The sequence below is a fragment of the Lottia gigantea genome (genome assembly GCF_000327385.1).
Source record: "Lottia gigantea unplaced genomic scaffold LOTGIsca_147, whole genome shotgun sequence".
NCBI lineage: Eukaryota > Metazoa > Mollusca > Gastropoda > Lottiidae > Lottia > Lottia gigantea.
The window spans coordinates 247,791-264,379 of NW_008707746.1; the positions used below are offsets into that span (position 1 = coordinate 247,791).

The 16,589-nt window shown below is 33.8% G+C and overlaps 1 protein-coding gene across 1 annotated transcript; it reads right to left on the reverse strand.

Moving 5' to 3' along the window:
• Positions 1–1,560: 1,560 nt before the first annotated feature.
• Positions 1,561–14,435, reverse strand: LOTGIDRAFT_200644 (hypothetical protein). Its single transcript, XM_009050219.1, has 11 exons — positions 14,256–14,435; positions 11,433–11,584; positions 10,399–10,464; positions 7,853–8,005; positions 7,534–7,667; positions 6,994–7,142; positions 6,466–6,618; positions 6,081–6,216; positions 5,494–5,633; positions 4,678–4,891; positions 1,561–3,261 (listed from the first exon to the last, which is right to left on the reverse strand). Exons 1-11 carry the CDS (start codon positions 14,388–14,390, stop codon positions 3,107–3,109), a joined length of 1,587 nt encoding a protein of 528 aa, XP_009048467.1. The 5' UTR covers positions 14,391–14,435; the 3' UTR covers positions 1,561–3,106.
• Positions 14,436–16,589: the final 2,154 nt, after the last annotated feature.

Below are 16,589 nucleotides of genomic sequence, written 5' to 3' on the forward strand. Positions count from 1 at the left end.
TGAATCCAGTTTGGATAAATTGAGGTGACTACAAAATACTGACTCATTCTGGCTCATCAATTTACTATTGGGCGAGGAAATGATGCAAGTTGGACATAAACAGCATCCACCTTCAGGTCAAAGTTTAAATTTCAACATTCTGATCATAAACAATTGAGTCATCTCAACTGAAATCCGGGTCATACATGACAAAAACTTGTGAATAAATAAAAGAGGTGTAATATTTAGGCGTAAAAACAATCAAATGGATTTCTTCTTGAATAAAAGAGAACCTAGTTGTTCTTTTTGGGGCTAGGGCCCTGCGCAATTTTGATCGAAGTAGTAAGACTTAGAGATGTGAACTCCAAGGCACCAGTATACACCTTGAAGGGACACGGTTTCTAAATAGTTTGATAAAGCTCTCATTCAACTATCAGTTTACTTATAGCATTTAACTCCTTAAATTTCCTAAATCATATTCATGTGGGCGTATAAAAATCGGCCGACAGTGATAATAAACACCGAAACAGAAATTTAACATATCCTGGTATTAAGCCTAGCCTACTTGTTAAAGTGATACTACATCTTAGAATGAACATATCTCGAAATGGTGAATATGAGTATATATTCATCAGTGAATTAAGTGTCATAAAGTTACAACAGAATCCCTGGAAAATTCATAAAACTAAGTAATTATTGAAAAACGCTAAATCTTGATATTAAGCGTTTTTCAATAGTTAATTGCATATTTATGGATAATTACTAAGTTTTTTGGATTTATCGGATTATATAAGGATCCTGTTATGTTATTTATGACACCAGGTATATATACTGACTCTTATTCGCCAAGTTTAAAATTCTTAAATTTCATGTTAATTCTAAGACGTAGTATCACTTTAAAGCGAAACCCGGATACACCCATGAAGATTAAGTCGAAAAACGTGACGAGCTCCGATATTATAATACCGCTAAAAAAAAGAGGAACTCCCAATTCTGAATATTAAGAGATTAAACCATTTACAATTTAAAAGACACCCGACATTGCGGGATTAATGGTTATATTCCAACTGTACCATTTTCTACTTTGGCAAAATACACATTTTTTCAAAACTAGGATCACTGTTAAAATGATACTACGTCTTGGAATGAACATATCTCGAAATGGTGACTATGAGTATATATTCATCAGTGAACTTACCTGGTGTCATAAAGTTACAACAGAATCCCTTGTAAAATCTGGAAAATTCATAAAACTAAGTAATTATTGAAAAACGCTTAACCTTGATATTAAGTGTTTTTCAATCGTTAATTGCATATTTATGGATAATTACTAAGTTTTTTGGATTTATCGGATTATATAAGGATCCTGTTATGTTATTTATGACACCAGGTATATCTACTGATGAATATATGCTCTTATTGGTGAAGTTTAAAGTTTTTAAATTTTATTCTAAGTCGTAGTATCCCTTTAAGGCTCTGGCCCCTTTTTCAAAAACTGTAAGGGATAACTCGAACCATTCATAATTAGATTCGAAACAATGTTAAAGACAACTCAGGCTACTTTTTCGTAACACTCAGATCAACTTTCAAAGACAATTTAATTTATTTTTTTGTAGAGAATACTGATTACTGGACCACTGTTGGAAAACAACTCCGAAGACTTGTGACTGAAACCACTTCAGTGAAACTTTGGTAAGGTCTATAATGGGGATGGCCCTAAAAAGGGCCGTTTCTTTGGATATTTTGTTATTCAATTGTAGACGAAGGATCTTCGTAACTCTAAACTCTGGACTATATTCCAGAGAGTGGTCCACTGTTGGTTGGTTGGTAGATGACAAGTTAACGATCGCTTCCTCTGTCCACTGTTCTTCTGATGTCTATTTATAGAAACACCAGACATCACCTTGAGTTGAATTCAAGAGGGTGATCCTCGGTTGTGTGCCTGTGCGTTGTTTTTAGGAAAATAAATGTTGATATAGGTCGATTTTCTTGTTGTGATTTTGAAATATTACACTTTCATATCATGATACTATTAGTAGTTTTTAAAACAAAAATCAAACACAAAATTCTCCATATTTCAACAATATATGAAAAGATAGCTTGCCAGGCAAGGTAACATACGCCCACTGACAGCTGTCAGAAATGATAAAACAGTATTTAGTGACTAAAGTATGAATTTTCTCTTATTAAAGAAATTTTACTAGTTTGAATTTAATGATATATATATTTACTACCAGTTATTTATGCTGAGAAATTCCACCAAATTTTTAAAAATCAATATCAATAACCCAAATAGATCAAATTATCGCCTCAATATATATGATCACACCATGTTTCATTAAAATCAGTTGAAAACTGAAGTCTCTATTGTGTTCACAACAAATGTTGACGGTCCGACAGACAGGGGCGACCGCAATATACGTCCAAATTTCCATGTGGGGTTATAAAAATAACCCTTCTCTAAAATAAATGCACAATAATCATTATTTACATACACAATTAAATGCAGAAAAATTACAGTCATGGATAAAAATTCAATAAATTGAGCATTTTCTCAGAATTAAAACATGTAGAATGCGGAGTATTTTAAAAATCTAAATATGAAAAAAAAACAAGCTTTTTAAGCTAAGTGGGGAATAGAATCCGAATTGGCAAATTGAACTAATAAATATACATTACTAAGTATGTGTTAACTTAAAGATGGGTTCCCTTATTTTCATTTATGAAAATGCTAATACTTATATGAATAGAAAGTAGAGGTGTTCTAATAATGACTTGGAAAAATACCAGTTTGTTTTACATGTCCATAATTAATTCATAATTGGCTAAATTAGAAGAGAATTACTAACAGAATTCCAATGACTGACCGATCAAGAAAGGTCAAAACGTCTTTTTTTGTTTATCCAGACTGTACATACATGGACATTTAAGATTGGTTAAAACTCTTAATTATATGCAATAAGAACATAATGATATGATTAAGAATACATGATAATTCACCAGAAACACCAATTAATCAAATAGTTTGCATAATTTGACACTAAAAAATATGGAAAGCCATCTTTAAGTGAATTTTTGTTACCCTTTTAGGGTAAGTGAAGGGAGATAATTCGAAATGGATGGAACCTTAAATAGTAAGTTGAACTAAAGATTTTAAATCAGATTTAACACCCTCTAGTTGGCTATTTATAGGTAATGCTAGATTCACCAAGCCCCATGTCAGACCGTTTGGTGTTGAGGAAGCAAAACTTGAAATCTGTGCTCCAGCTTTAAGAAGTTCCCCTGAAAAAAAGTATGAAGAATTTGAAATTAAACCAAAGAAAATCATAAAAACTGTTCAACAGTCAATTTCACTATAACCCCAAGTCTTCTGTGGCTTTAATTGAAATTTGGATTTGTCAAGCTTCATTTGGAGATTGCAAACAGTTTTTAAAATTATATCTTACAAACCTTGAGTTTTGGCAACACTCAAGTCTTAACCTTGAAATATATTTGGCAGGAGAAAATATGTCTAGTTTTTATCAAGCTGTGTTCGTTTAGTGGTTTCATCATGTAAATAATCGCTAAACCGTTTTCACAATTTTATTCAGTGGTAATAGAAAAAGTACAGTAGTGGAATATAGCTACACTTGGTCTTGGGATGCCGCGATGGCTCAGTGAGTTAGACGCTTGCTCGCTAACTTAAAAGTCCAGGATTCAATCCTGCCATAAGTGAGATAATACCTTTGGATTTTTCAACCCGGTTTCCAAACTGTCAGTGAGGTAGGTAAGAGGGGCTGACATGGAAAAAGTGTCTAGTCGCTGGGATGGAACAATAAACCGAAGCCCGGTGTGCTACAGGCTGTGCACGTTTAAGATCCCTCGACAGTTGGAAATCGAAAAAGAGCAGGCTAATGCCGCTGTCCTGACAAAATTTCCCTCATTGCACCCTGCATGGCGTTGCCCGTCTTCATTAGCCCACATGGTGCAGAAAAGTAGGACGTAAAACTCCATTCATTTCATTTTCATTTCATTTCTCAGTGGTACTGACTCAACAAACTTTTACGGCAGCCTTGAAAGCCCTTTTGAATTAAAAGGAGGTAATTGGCCCTGGAATTCGATTAATGGTCAATTTTACCTTATTAAAGAAACGTTGCCTATCACTTTCCCTTCACATTACAGCTGACCGAGATTATACAATATTGGTCAATTATTCGTCAATTTGGATGGTTAGTTATTTTGGTGGGAATCTTAGGGTCAACAAGTGGACAGGAAAAGTGCATGGGACAGTAAAAGACAACAACCCAACTATTCGCTTAAAGTGATACTACGTCTTAGAATTAACATAAAATTGAAGAATTTTAAACTTGGTGAATAAGAGCCAGTAGATATACCTTGTGTCATAAATAACATAACAGGATCCTTATATAATCCTATAAATCCAAAAAACTTAGTAATTATCCATAAATATGCAATTAACTATTGAAAAACGCTTAATATCAAGATTAAGCGTTTTTCAATAATTATTTTCCAATTTTCCAGCTTTTACAGGGATTCTGTTGTAACTTTATGACACCAGGTAAGTTAACTGATGAATATATACTCATATTGACCATTTCGAGAACTTAAATTTTATGTTCATTCTAAGACGTAGTATCACTTTAAAACGATTCGTTCTGGAAATGCATTAAGGTGTATTAACAATTATACAGTATTTACCTGTAAGTTTGGGAAGAACTTGAGTATTATTGTCAGCACTGTAGAGTAAGATTGGACCTTGTAGAGCTGGGGGTAGAGAGAAACAAGAGTTCTGTATCTGGACAAGTACTGGACTGGTCCCAGACACTGTCCCACTTAACACCAGCGATTGTCCGTCACTTTCCAGTGACACCTTTACTAATTCTTCATCTGACTTCTCAGTTTTAAAATTCACCTGAAAAAACAGACCAATATATGTTTTTCTAAAATGTATTCGTAGAGGACTGAGTTTTTGGGCTAGTCCACAAGATCAATGCAAAAGTGAAAAACAAGCAAGAAAGGATATTTGAGAACATTCTGGAACGATTCAGAACATAAAACTGAAGACTAGTCTAATATATTAAAGATGGGTTCCCTTATTTTCATTTATGAAAATGAAAATGCTAATACTTATATGAATAGAAAGTAGAGGTGTTTTATCGACTTGGAAAAATACCGGTTTGTCTTACATGTCCATAATTAATTCATAATTAGCTAAATTAGAAGAGAATTATTAGAAGAATTCCAATGAGTGACCGATCAAGAAAGGTCAAAAAGACTTTTTTTTGTTCATCCAGACTGTACATACATGGACGTTTATGATTGGTTAAAACTCTTAATTGTATGCAATAAGAACATAATGATATGATTAAGAATACATGATAATTCATTAGAAACACCAATTAATCAAATAGTTTGCTTAATTTGACACTAAAAAATAAGGAAACCCATCTTTAAGATGTCAAAAACCCTTGAGGGCTAAATATGACACTATGTAACAACCACTTAAATACTGACTTGAATCCCCCTTTCTTTAGCTACTACTGGAGAATTGATCAGATTGAAGTTCACTTTGCTATCACCAGCACCAGAAGTCTGAAGAAACCCAGACAGAAAAGCAGCAGGAAGGTATGATCCACCAGATTGTAAGCTTGCACCTAGGAAGGAAAACAAACCGATCTATAGAATAGGCAATTTTCTGGTATAACACTGATAAAAGAATCCATGGCATCAGGAATGTATTTTCATATAATACTCGATATATAATTCATAGTTCAGAAGATATATATGTGCACCTTTCAGGCCAATTCAAAGCATCAACACAAGTAAGTCACTTGTTTTAGGTATCTATTTCGTGTTCGATTACTTGCGCCATGCTGCCACGACAATGTTACTCGAGCATTGTTTGACGTGCGGAGTGCAAGCGCGTAAACGAACGGTTTTGCGCTTACCCGAGCAGGCTGTCACATGGTGGCCGTCAAATACGAAATGAATAAACAAAATAATGAGGTAATTTTGAATAATTGTATCTTAAAAATTTGACAAGATCTAGTAGCCTCAGGTGGTGTGAACATACAAATGGTTTAATAAACTTTTGCACTTACCACTGGCAGTCAGAGTGATCTGTTTGGGTGATGATCCAGTTGAAATAGCCTGTGACAAGCACCCCAGACTTGCAGCTAGTTGCACCCATGGCTGAGTTTCTGGACTTAAAGCATTTGCTAAGGCTGGAGCATTTATCTGCAATCAAGATATTTATTTAGGCAAATGTGTAGGGCAGCTTCAGAATAACACGAGCTATGAAATAATCCTTTCTCCCATTGTTTTCAAATCTACATTTTCTAAAATAATATCAGGAATTTTATATAATGCTATGGCATTTTCTTGACCATACATATCAATAGGTACCTCACAATGAAAAATTAACATTTTATTAGACTTGGTATGCAGGTCAAATAGACAGGGTTTGTTTTTGTTGGATATACTCACTGCACCAAATAATTTGAGACCTTCAGAGAGATCAAGAAACTGTTCTGCTATTTCCACTGCAACTCGACTCTGAGCTTCATAGGTACTAGCACCAAGATGTGGTGTTGCTATGACTTTAGGATGTTTGATAAGTTTAAAGTCTGTAGGTGGTTCCTGGAAGAGAATCAAATAAACAACAGTGTTTAGTCATCTGGAGATATCAAACTAAGAGTAATAGCATATTCAAGATTTTGGGGCAAGGGCAATAACTCTGCTTCTAACGGTCGAAAATAACTCAAATTCAAACTTGATCTTCGTTTTATGAACATGTATACACATACTAAATTTCATTTGATTCCATCAAAAAATCTTGTTTTTAGAGCGTTTACAAGCAAATGTTGGACGGACGGACGGGGGTGCCGACAACATATGTCCACATAGAGAGATATGGGCGTATAAAAACTATGTTAATTGGATATCCACAAACGGTAGTTATGAATATGCAGATGGTAAAATTAAAAATTGAAAGCTGTTAAGAGCGCTTCATACCTGGACAAAAACATCTAACCCAGCTCCTCCACACTGACCAGTCTCTAAATTTCGGAATAAGCCTTCTTCATCTATTATACCACCTCTAGCACAGTTAATCACTTTAACACCTTTCTTACATTTACTGAATACTTCATCATTTATCAAATCTGTAAAATACGGACATCAGAACTGAGGGAGATGCTTAACAGTGGCATCAAAAGCACGTCATGTAAAACTAGTTTCTTGATAAAATGAGGAATTGTGGGACATTGAAAGCTAAAGAGGTTATCATACTTCCCTATTTTAAGTTTGATATCCCACAATTCCTTATTCTATCAAGAAACTGGTTTTATGCTTTGGTAAAAAACCTCTTAGATTACAATGGAGACTTAAAATATCCGAAAGCTGTAATCTAATATTAATTAGCGTGTATCAAAGATTATCTACACCTATTATTACCCAGGACCACAGACATTGATGAAAGCATAAATAACTGGTCCTTGCAAAAGAAGAACAAAAGAAAAGAAAAAAAAATTATTAGCACTTACACGAACTTACTTTTGGTTTGAGGGATCAAAGGAGTATGGACAGTTATATAGTCTGCCAAGGGCCATAACTCTTCTAGTTTCATCCACTCCACATCAAATTCTGAACTGACATCTCCACCAATTATCGGGTCAAATCCAATGGTCTAGAAGAGGGAATTATGAGATTTAAAGCTATATTCCTAATTGGTCATAATATGAAAGAATTTACTGAATTTTGCTATTATGTCAAGAATATTCCGCTGTTGCAAAAATTTCAGTTTCTATTCTATTGCATAGTACAAGTGCTTCACATTTTAGAGTTGGAAAATACTGTTTTCTAATCACTTACGGTCATTCCAAAAGACTGCATCCTTAAGGCCACTTCCTTTCCAATTCTTCCGAGTCCAATGATGGCGAGGGTTTTTCCATTCAATTCATTTCCCATATACTTCTTTCTGTCCCACTTGCCTTCTTTCATAGATTGGGCAGCATTAGGAATTTCTCTAAAAATCAAAGTGATGTTTGTTGTAAGTCATTTAGTTACAAATGGCTTTATAAAGGGCTAGATGCTGTCTAAATGACTTGCAACACTTTATAAAGGGCTTAAAGATGGGTTCCCTCATTTTCATTTATGAAAATCAAAATGCTAATACTTATATGAATAGAAAGTAGAGGTGTTCTAATAACTTGGAAAAAATACCAGTTTGTCTCACATGTCCATAATTAATTCATAATTAGCTAAATTAGAAGAGAATTACCAGCAGAATTCCAATGAGTGACCGATAAAGAAAGGTCAAAAAGTCTTTTTTTGTTTATCCAGATTGTACATACAGGAAAAATTTATGATTGGTTAAAACTTAAATGCAATATAAGAAAATAATGATATGATAAAGAATACATGCTAATTCATTAGAAACACCAATTAATCAAATAGTTTGCTTAATTTGACACTAAAAAATAAGGAAACCCATCTTTAATTTGGTTGTAAAAACGATATTTCAAAAGACTCTTCACAAGTATGATATAAATAATTCCAAATATGCTCTATAAATACAACCACCTTAAAGGAAAAATTCCACCTTCGAAGATATTTTTAGTGCAAATTTGTGAAAACTATACACCAAAATCTGGAGAAACGGTCTATTAAAATTTTTACGTAAACTTTTATGCTTCGTAAGCTGTTAGGAAACTGATTGTAGAGAAATATGTCTCCTACGTATTCTAAAGGTTTCAACTAATAATATCGAGCCATTATAAAGCTAAACACTAAAACTAGGTCAAACTGCTTAATTAACAATTAATACTCTGTTTTTATTTAACCCTTTTAAAACAGTTTGATCAAGTAGATACATAGATATAAATAGCATACTTTTTCAGGAATAATATACAGGGTTTTTGAAAATAATTTTTTTTTTACATAAAAAGCAGAATGCCCCTTTAAATAAGCAAGTCCAAGAATTTATCTTACTCACTCACCCTGGATAATGAAATGGAAAGCTAATGCCTATCCCTTTGAATATATGAAAAATAACCCAAAAATAATGGAGGTAAATAAATAACAAGTATATTGACCTGTATTATCAAGGGTAGGGCCAACTTCACAAAGTCAAGCTATACTATGATACTATGTCTTAAAATGAACATAAAATTTAAGTTCTCAAGAATGGTCAATATGAGTATATATTCATCAGTTAGCTTACCTGGTGTCATAAAGTTACAACAGAATCCCTGTAAAATCTAGAAAATTGGAAAATTCATAAAACTAAGTAATTATTGAAAAACACTTTATCTTGATATTAAGCGTTTTTCAATAGTTAATTGCATATTTATGGATAATTACTAAGTTTTTTGGTTTTATCGGATTATATAAGGATCCTGTTATGTTATTTATGACACCAGGTATATCTACTGATGAATATATTCTCTTATTGGCCAAGTTTAAAATTCTAAAATTTTATGTTAATTCTAAGATGTAGTATCACTTTAAGCTTATACCTTGACTCTAATATCTGCCTTTCTTCAGCGAACAGCTTGACATTGTGAAAATGGGCAGACTTAACCATGTGATTTTCATAAACTAAGTGTTTGATGACACTAATCACAAAATATGCATTATCACATAAGGCCATTCGCAATTAGTGACGTCATCAAATTGAGTTAGTTTTAGTGGAATTGCAGGAACCACAGGACGACGTCTGATTGAAAATTGAAATGGTGCAAATTAATGCTATCAGTACACATAAATAAATCAGAAAATCTATTTACAATCCCTTTAACAACTGTAGAAATCTACAGATCAAAACTAGACAACAGACCAGCTGTCATATTATTGATTATAAAAAATGTTGTATTGCTATAGCAGAAAAGCATGATGAAATATCAATAACAGAAAATCTATATTTACAGCTAATTGTCTATCAGTCTGCTAACATTGCAACTTCACAATGTCAAGCTATCATAAACTGTATATCGTGGGTGACCGCTTAAAACCTCGTATAACAATACATGACGCGAAATTACTTTGAGAAAAACGGAAAAAAACTATTTGTACGCTTATTTTGTTAAAATCTTTTACTAATGACTTGGAAAAATACCAGTTTGTCTCATATGTCCATAATTAATTCATAATTAGCTAAATCAGAAGAGAATTACCAGTAGAATTCCAATGAGTAACCGGTCAAGAAAGGTCAAAAAGTCTTTTTTTTGTTTACCAGACTGTACAAACATGAGCATTTGTTATTGGTTAAAACTCTTAATTATATGCAATAAGAACATAATGATATGATTAAGAATACATGATAATTCATTGACACCAATTTGTCAAATAGTTTGCTTAATATGACACTAAAACATTAAGGAAACCCATCTTTAAGAATTACAGAAATAATCTACCTACCTAGACATGGTGACAATCAAGGCACAGGTGTGTTCTGCTGCACTCAAGGTATTTCCACCTGGAGTACTAAAATAAACATATATAAAAATAAATTCTAAAACCACTACTTTTGAATATGGAGAAAATTTCCACCAATGGTAATATCTTAATGTATTAAAATCTTCCTGATACTGTAAGATTAGAACGACATATAGAAGCGAGGAGTACATATCACAAAACACAAGACAATATCATGGAATATAACACACTTCTTTAATAAGGTTGGGCACGACATGTGTATATTGTGTTGAAACGTTACGTGCCCAACCTTATTAAAGGCTGATTTCCACGGGACACAATTTTCTTTTTGCACGAAGCGATTTTTTTGTACAGGTGCATGCGTATTGATAAGAAGTACTAGAATTTGCAGCGAAAAAAATCATGACGATCGCAAAAGAAATAGGAATAGGTTCTACTTTTACGCGACAAAATTTTTCGCACATTAGCTTATCCAATTAGATGCGAAAATTTTGGCTTACAGCATCAACGTCAAAAGATGGCAGAAAACGGCATAGCCGACTTATCAGTCCCAACAAACTCAAACAAATTTCTTTGGATTCAGAGGAAATAAAACAAAATCTGGAAAATAATTAGAACTAGTTAATATAAACGCTAGTTTAATAGTAGGGCTTTGTTGAATGCCGCCATTTTGTCGCTGATGGGCAAGGACGTTAAAATAGTGATAACATCGATCTTCGATAACAGTGTAACTCAAGATTCGTCGAGTGCTTTTATTTTGCGACGAAAAATTTCGCTTCGCACGAAAAAAATAGTCCCGTGGAAAACCACCTTAAAGAAGTGTGTTATATACCATAATGTTATCTTGTGTTTTGTTCCTAACACTAATGGGGCTAAAGGACATGGGTATAGCTATACAGTTTGGAATGAAGCAATTTTTGCTTACTCTTTTTTGATTACCAACAAGGGATCACAGCTTATGCCAACTATTGCGAATTGGAAACTTTATCATTGAATGATTTGGACTTTCTACCTACTTCATAACAATAATCCCTCTTTGTGTGGCAGCATTACAGTCAATATTATCAACCCCAGTTCCAGCACGACCGATAATCTTCAGATTACTTGCTGCTGAGATGACGTCTGCTGTCACTTTTGTTGCTGAACGAACTATTAAACCATCATATTTCTGGAACGAAAAAAGAACTACAATTATATTTGCATCCTACAGATCAGTAGGTACAAATTGGACTTGGAGTGGAGCTTGACATCCTTGATCAAATGAACACGCTTAAAGGAATACTGCTTAAAGGAATACTACGTCTTAGAATTAACATAAAATTTAAGAATTTTTAACTTGGCCAATAAGAGCCAGTAGATATACCTGGTGTCATAAATAACATAACAGGATCCTTATATAATCCGATTAATCCAAAATACTTAGTAATTATCCATAAATATGTAATTAACTATTGAAAAACGTTTAATATCACGATTAAGCTTTTTTTTTAAATAATTACTTAGTTTTATGAATTTTCCAATTTTCTAGATTTTACAGGGATTCTGTTGTAACTTTATGACACCAGGTAAGTTCACTGATGAATATATACTCATATTGACCATTTCGAGAGCTTAAATTTTATATTCATTCTAAGACGTAGTATCACTTTAAAGATCGATGTCTAATATGTAACTGATTGACTTAGCTAGTTTCTGAGATTAAGGTACGATTGGTCAAAAAAAAAAAAAAAGCTCATCTATCCCTTTAACAACCTAAATATTATTGGAATATTGACATGGAGTTTTACATTCTACTGTTCTGTACATCATTTAGCTAATCGATTGGAATAGAGTTTAATCAGGTGAAAAAAGGAGTTTTACACCCTTCCCTTGCTAATGAAATAGCACTTGGAGTTGTATCTCCTACTAAACTCTATGAAATGTGGGAGCTCTAATAATGTTCTCTTTTTTTACTACTAGTATATGAATAGCTACTTTTGGATTTATGAGTTTACATAGGTCAACATTATTAGCCAGTGGTCACTAACACAAAACAATAGTGACCAATGTCCAGTTATAGGACTAGGCTTAGTCAACTTTATATTAGTAAGACTGTCATATAATATTTGTCCTGTAGCTTGACCATTCTAACAATAGTGACCATTATATATATAGCAACGCTACAAAATAAATTACAGGATATGCCTTTATTACCAAAATGGTCTATATAAGAAGCCAAAAATTATCTGAGAGAAAATTTCAGTCATAGGAAAGGCCTTCATAAGCTTGATTTGAAATTGAAAAAGAATTCTAAGCAACTTTACAGAGCAAAAAATTATTGTCTTAACATTTTTATGTCCCTTGTAAGTCGAACAATATTTTTGCTCTAGTTTTTAGAGCGTTTACAAGCAAATGTTGAAGGACCGACGGACCTTTGTTTCATGAATATGTATACACATACTGAATTTCATTTGATTCCATCAAACACTCTAGTTTTTAAAGCGTTTACAAGCAAATGATGACGGACCGACGGACCTTCGTGTCATGAATATGTATGCACATACCGAATTTCATTTGATTCCTTCAAACACTCTAGTTTTTAGAGTGTTTACGAGCAATTATGTTGATAGAATCACTTGCTATATAGAGGTTAATAAAGGGCGATAACTCCTCAAAACTGTCATAAGAGGCCTAAATCTTGAAAAAGCCTTAAATTTAATCAGAAGTAAACTAAACTTTCTCAAACCTTTCGATTTAGGTCCAATAACATCCATTTTAAGTTTCATCAAAATCGGTTGAAAACTAAGAGAGTAATAGCATATTCAAGATTTTGGGGCAAGGGCTATAACTCTGCTTCTAACGGTCGAAAATAGCTCAAATTCGAACTTGATCTTTGTTTTATGAATATGTATACATATACGGAATTTCATTTGATTCCATCAAAAAATCTAGTTTTTAAGAGCGTTTACAAGCAAATGTTGGCAGACGGACGGACAGGGGTGCTGACATTATACGTCCACGTAAATCGCAACAAAGTTCTTATGCTTTTTGCAAGCTGTTAGAAAACTACTGTATGGATTTGAGTAAAATAACGCCTAATTGTAGAGAAATATGCCTCCTACGTTTTCTAAAGGTTTGAACTAAATATAACAAGCCATCGAAGTAAAACTGCTTAATTAACAATTTTTACTCTCAGTTTTTTTAATTTACTCTTTTAAAATAAAGTCAGTTTTATCATATCATGTAGATACATATAAATAGCACACTTTAGAAATATTTTCAGGTATAATTTATGACATTATTGATAATGGAAATGTTTTACAAAAAAACAGAACACACCCTTAAAGTCATTATGACAAATTCGCATAATATGCAGTCAGGCCAAAAAATCTATCTCTGGCCACATCAAGTTCTAAATCACATTTTGTGAGAGTCTTTGATTGTCTTTGGGTTGATGAAAATGCCAACCATTGAAAACAAAAGGGAGGGAGATTTTCAGTTCAAAATGTGTCATTTTCACATGAAATTTCTTGGAGAGAAATGTGTTCATTTCAAGTGCAAAATTTTCAAAACTTATATATTCATGGACCCAAAGGCATTCTATGACAATAGGTATGCACATGAAAATCATATTTTGAATATTTGTGACATGAGAGAAAAAATTCAATTGAGAACTCAATGTGGCCAGAGATTTCAAGCCTAAACAATAACTTTGCCTATAAATGGAACAGAAAAGAGATAAAAAAGAAAAATTCAAACGAAAAGCCAAATGAATATCAATGTCTACATAAATCCTATTTTTTTTTTTCTTATTCTTTTTTGCTGAAAAATATTTTTTAATTTTAATCAAGGCTACTCACTGGAATTTCAGCTATCAGCTCTTCTTTTGACAATTTGGTATTTTTCACCACTTCAACTCCCTTCTTTTTCAAAATGTTCACACATTTTTCATCGATTTCATCACTAATCAAAACTTTTTTCAGTGATATAACCATTTTGACAAATTTTGTAACTCCCTCTTCTTACTTGACTGACAGTTGTTCAAAACCAAATGAGATCGACAGACGACACTTTCAGTATTTATACCAGTCGCGGAAGGATCAATGTAATCCGTCTTTTGAGCAAAGTTACAAAATTTAGCAAAACCTCTCGATTTATTAAAATAATCGAATATTTCAAAGACAATTTCAAAATTGAGAGAAAAATGGATTAAAACCCCAAAAGTTAAAAAAGTTTGATTGATGGACTATTTTTGTCCAAATAAGGTTCAGTGAACTTTTCACACGGCTGTCACGTGATGGAATATTTCTTACGGTTTATGGACGTTTGTTATTTTCTAAACAAGTTTCATCATTCTTCAACCCAGTTTCATCAGGTTATGACCCAATTGAGATTGAAATTAGCTGAACCGTGATTTTTTTATATAATATATTTTACCGTGTGAATGTCACCTCGTCCTGATGATAGCTTGTCAAATGAAAACTTAATTCGCTGATGTTTGTTGTAAGTGATTTAGCAGACGGTTTCTATCCATTTTGCATTTTGTTATCGTGGTTATAGGTGTTATATAGAAGATACTCTCCTATAGAAGCACTGGCCTAGGTCACAAGTAGAAACTATGGATTTCAACATGAAAACTATTTCAATTCAAACAGAATGTTTTACTGAAGATTATTCATAGATTATTACTTCTGTAAAGATTACAAAAAAAAAAAAAAATTCAACTCAAATTCCAATGCAGGGAGTTGATGAAAGGGGTTCTAATCTACCATGAACTAATACATTACTAAAGTTTTTATTTCTTTTATATGCAGTGTTTAGTAGCCTATAAACGTTTGGAAATTCATCCTGAAGCTCGTGGTGAAATGTCGAATTGGATAATCTACATCAAGTAGACCTACACACTTTTCAATAAATAAGATTAAAATGAAAAACAAAATGCACCCAAACAATGAAGTTGACTTCCGATAATTATTTTGCCATCTCGACTTTCGTAAAAACAATTGCTCAATGTAGAGTAAAAAGAAATGAAATGAATGGAGTTTTACGTCCTACTTTTCTGCACCATGTGGGCTAATGAAGACGGGTGCGATGAGTGAAATTTTGTCAGGACAGCGACATTAGCCTGCTCTTTTTCGACTTCCAACTGTCGAGGGATCTTTAACGTGCACAGCCTGTAGCACACGGGGCCTCGGTTTATTGTCCCATCCGAACGACTAGACGCTTTTTCCACGTCAGCCCCTTTTACCTGCATCACTGACAGGGGGAAACTGGGTTGAAAAATCCGAAGGTATTATCTCGACCTATGCCGGGATTGAACCCTGGACCTTGTAGAGTGAAAAGTAGCACGATATTTCCAAGCGTTGAATTATATGGAAATTGTTGATGGCCTATTAAAATATATGTTGTAAATACTCTTTTGGCCTTGTCATTAGTGGCTGTTTGGAAAATATTTTATATACCAAGGGACGTAACTCTTGACAGACTGTTGATCGGATTGATCAAGAACACCAAATAATGTTATCAACTATACAGACTCACTTTGAAGGAAGGCAGAGTTAAAACCATTCGTAGGCATGGGCGCAGATCACGGGGGGACAGGGGGACCCCCCCCCCCCCCCCCCCTTCGTCAAAAAACCTGGGGGGACATGATATCCTGTGATATCTTGGTTGAGTAGAGTGGCTATAATGGACGTAAAATAGGCACAATTTGGCATCCGAGAACGTCAAAGTGTCGAAATTTTGCGCCTATGGCTCACTATTCGAACAATTTATGGTCGAGAGACAGGACCTCCACTCACAGAAGCGTCATTACGAAGGGGCACACGTAGCGAATTTTATCGTTCGCATATTCGCACTGGATGACTGGAAATTCAGTAACATGACATGCTAGAAGGTGCCTTTCTTTCCATAATATTTCTGAGAGCTATAAAGATACGGTGTCACCAGCTCAACTGAAACGTCCTCATGCCGCTATACTCTGCACCTACGGTCCGACCCTTTTGAATAAATCCTGCGTAGGCCACTGGCCCCCCCCTCCCCCCGAATTAAAAAAGGGATCCGCGCCCCTATTCGTAGAGTGGCAATAAGTGTATATTACCTTTCAACCATTTCGAAATACTCACCTTTGATCTTTCTTTCCTGCAAGAAACTCTACCTATAACTTTCCAAAGTGTATTTAGCTCTATGATAGG

Bases quoted from the DNA above. Each gene is read 5' to 3' on its own strand.
- LOTGIDRAFT_200644 (XM_009050219.1), bottom strand. From the start codon at position 14,390: ATGGTTATATCACTGAAAAAAGTTTTGATTAGTGATGAAATCGATGAA. The intron at 8,006-10,398 runs GTAGGTAGATTA...TTTGATTTTTAG, and splicing joins TTGATTGTCACCATGTCTAG to AGAAATTCCTAATGCTGCCC. The intron at 6,619-6,993 runs GTATGAAGCGCT...ATTCTCTTCCAG, and splicing joins GGTTAGATGTTTTTGTCCAG to GAACCACCTACAGACTTTAA.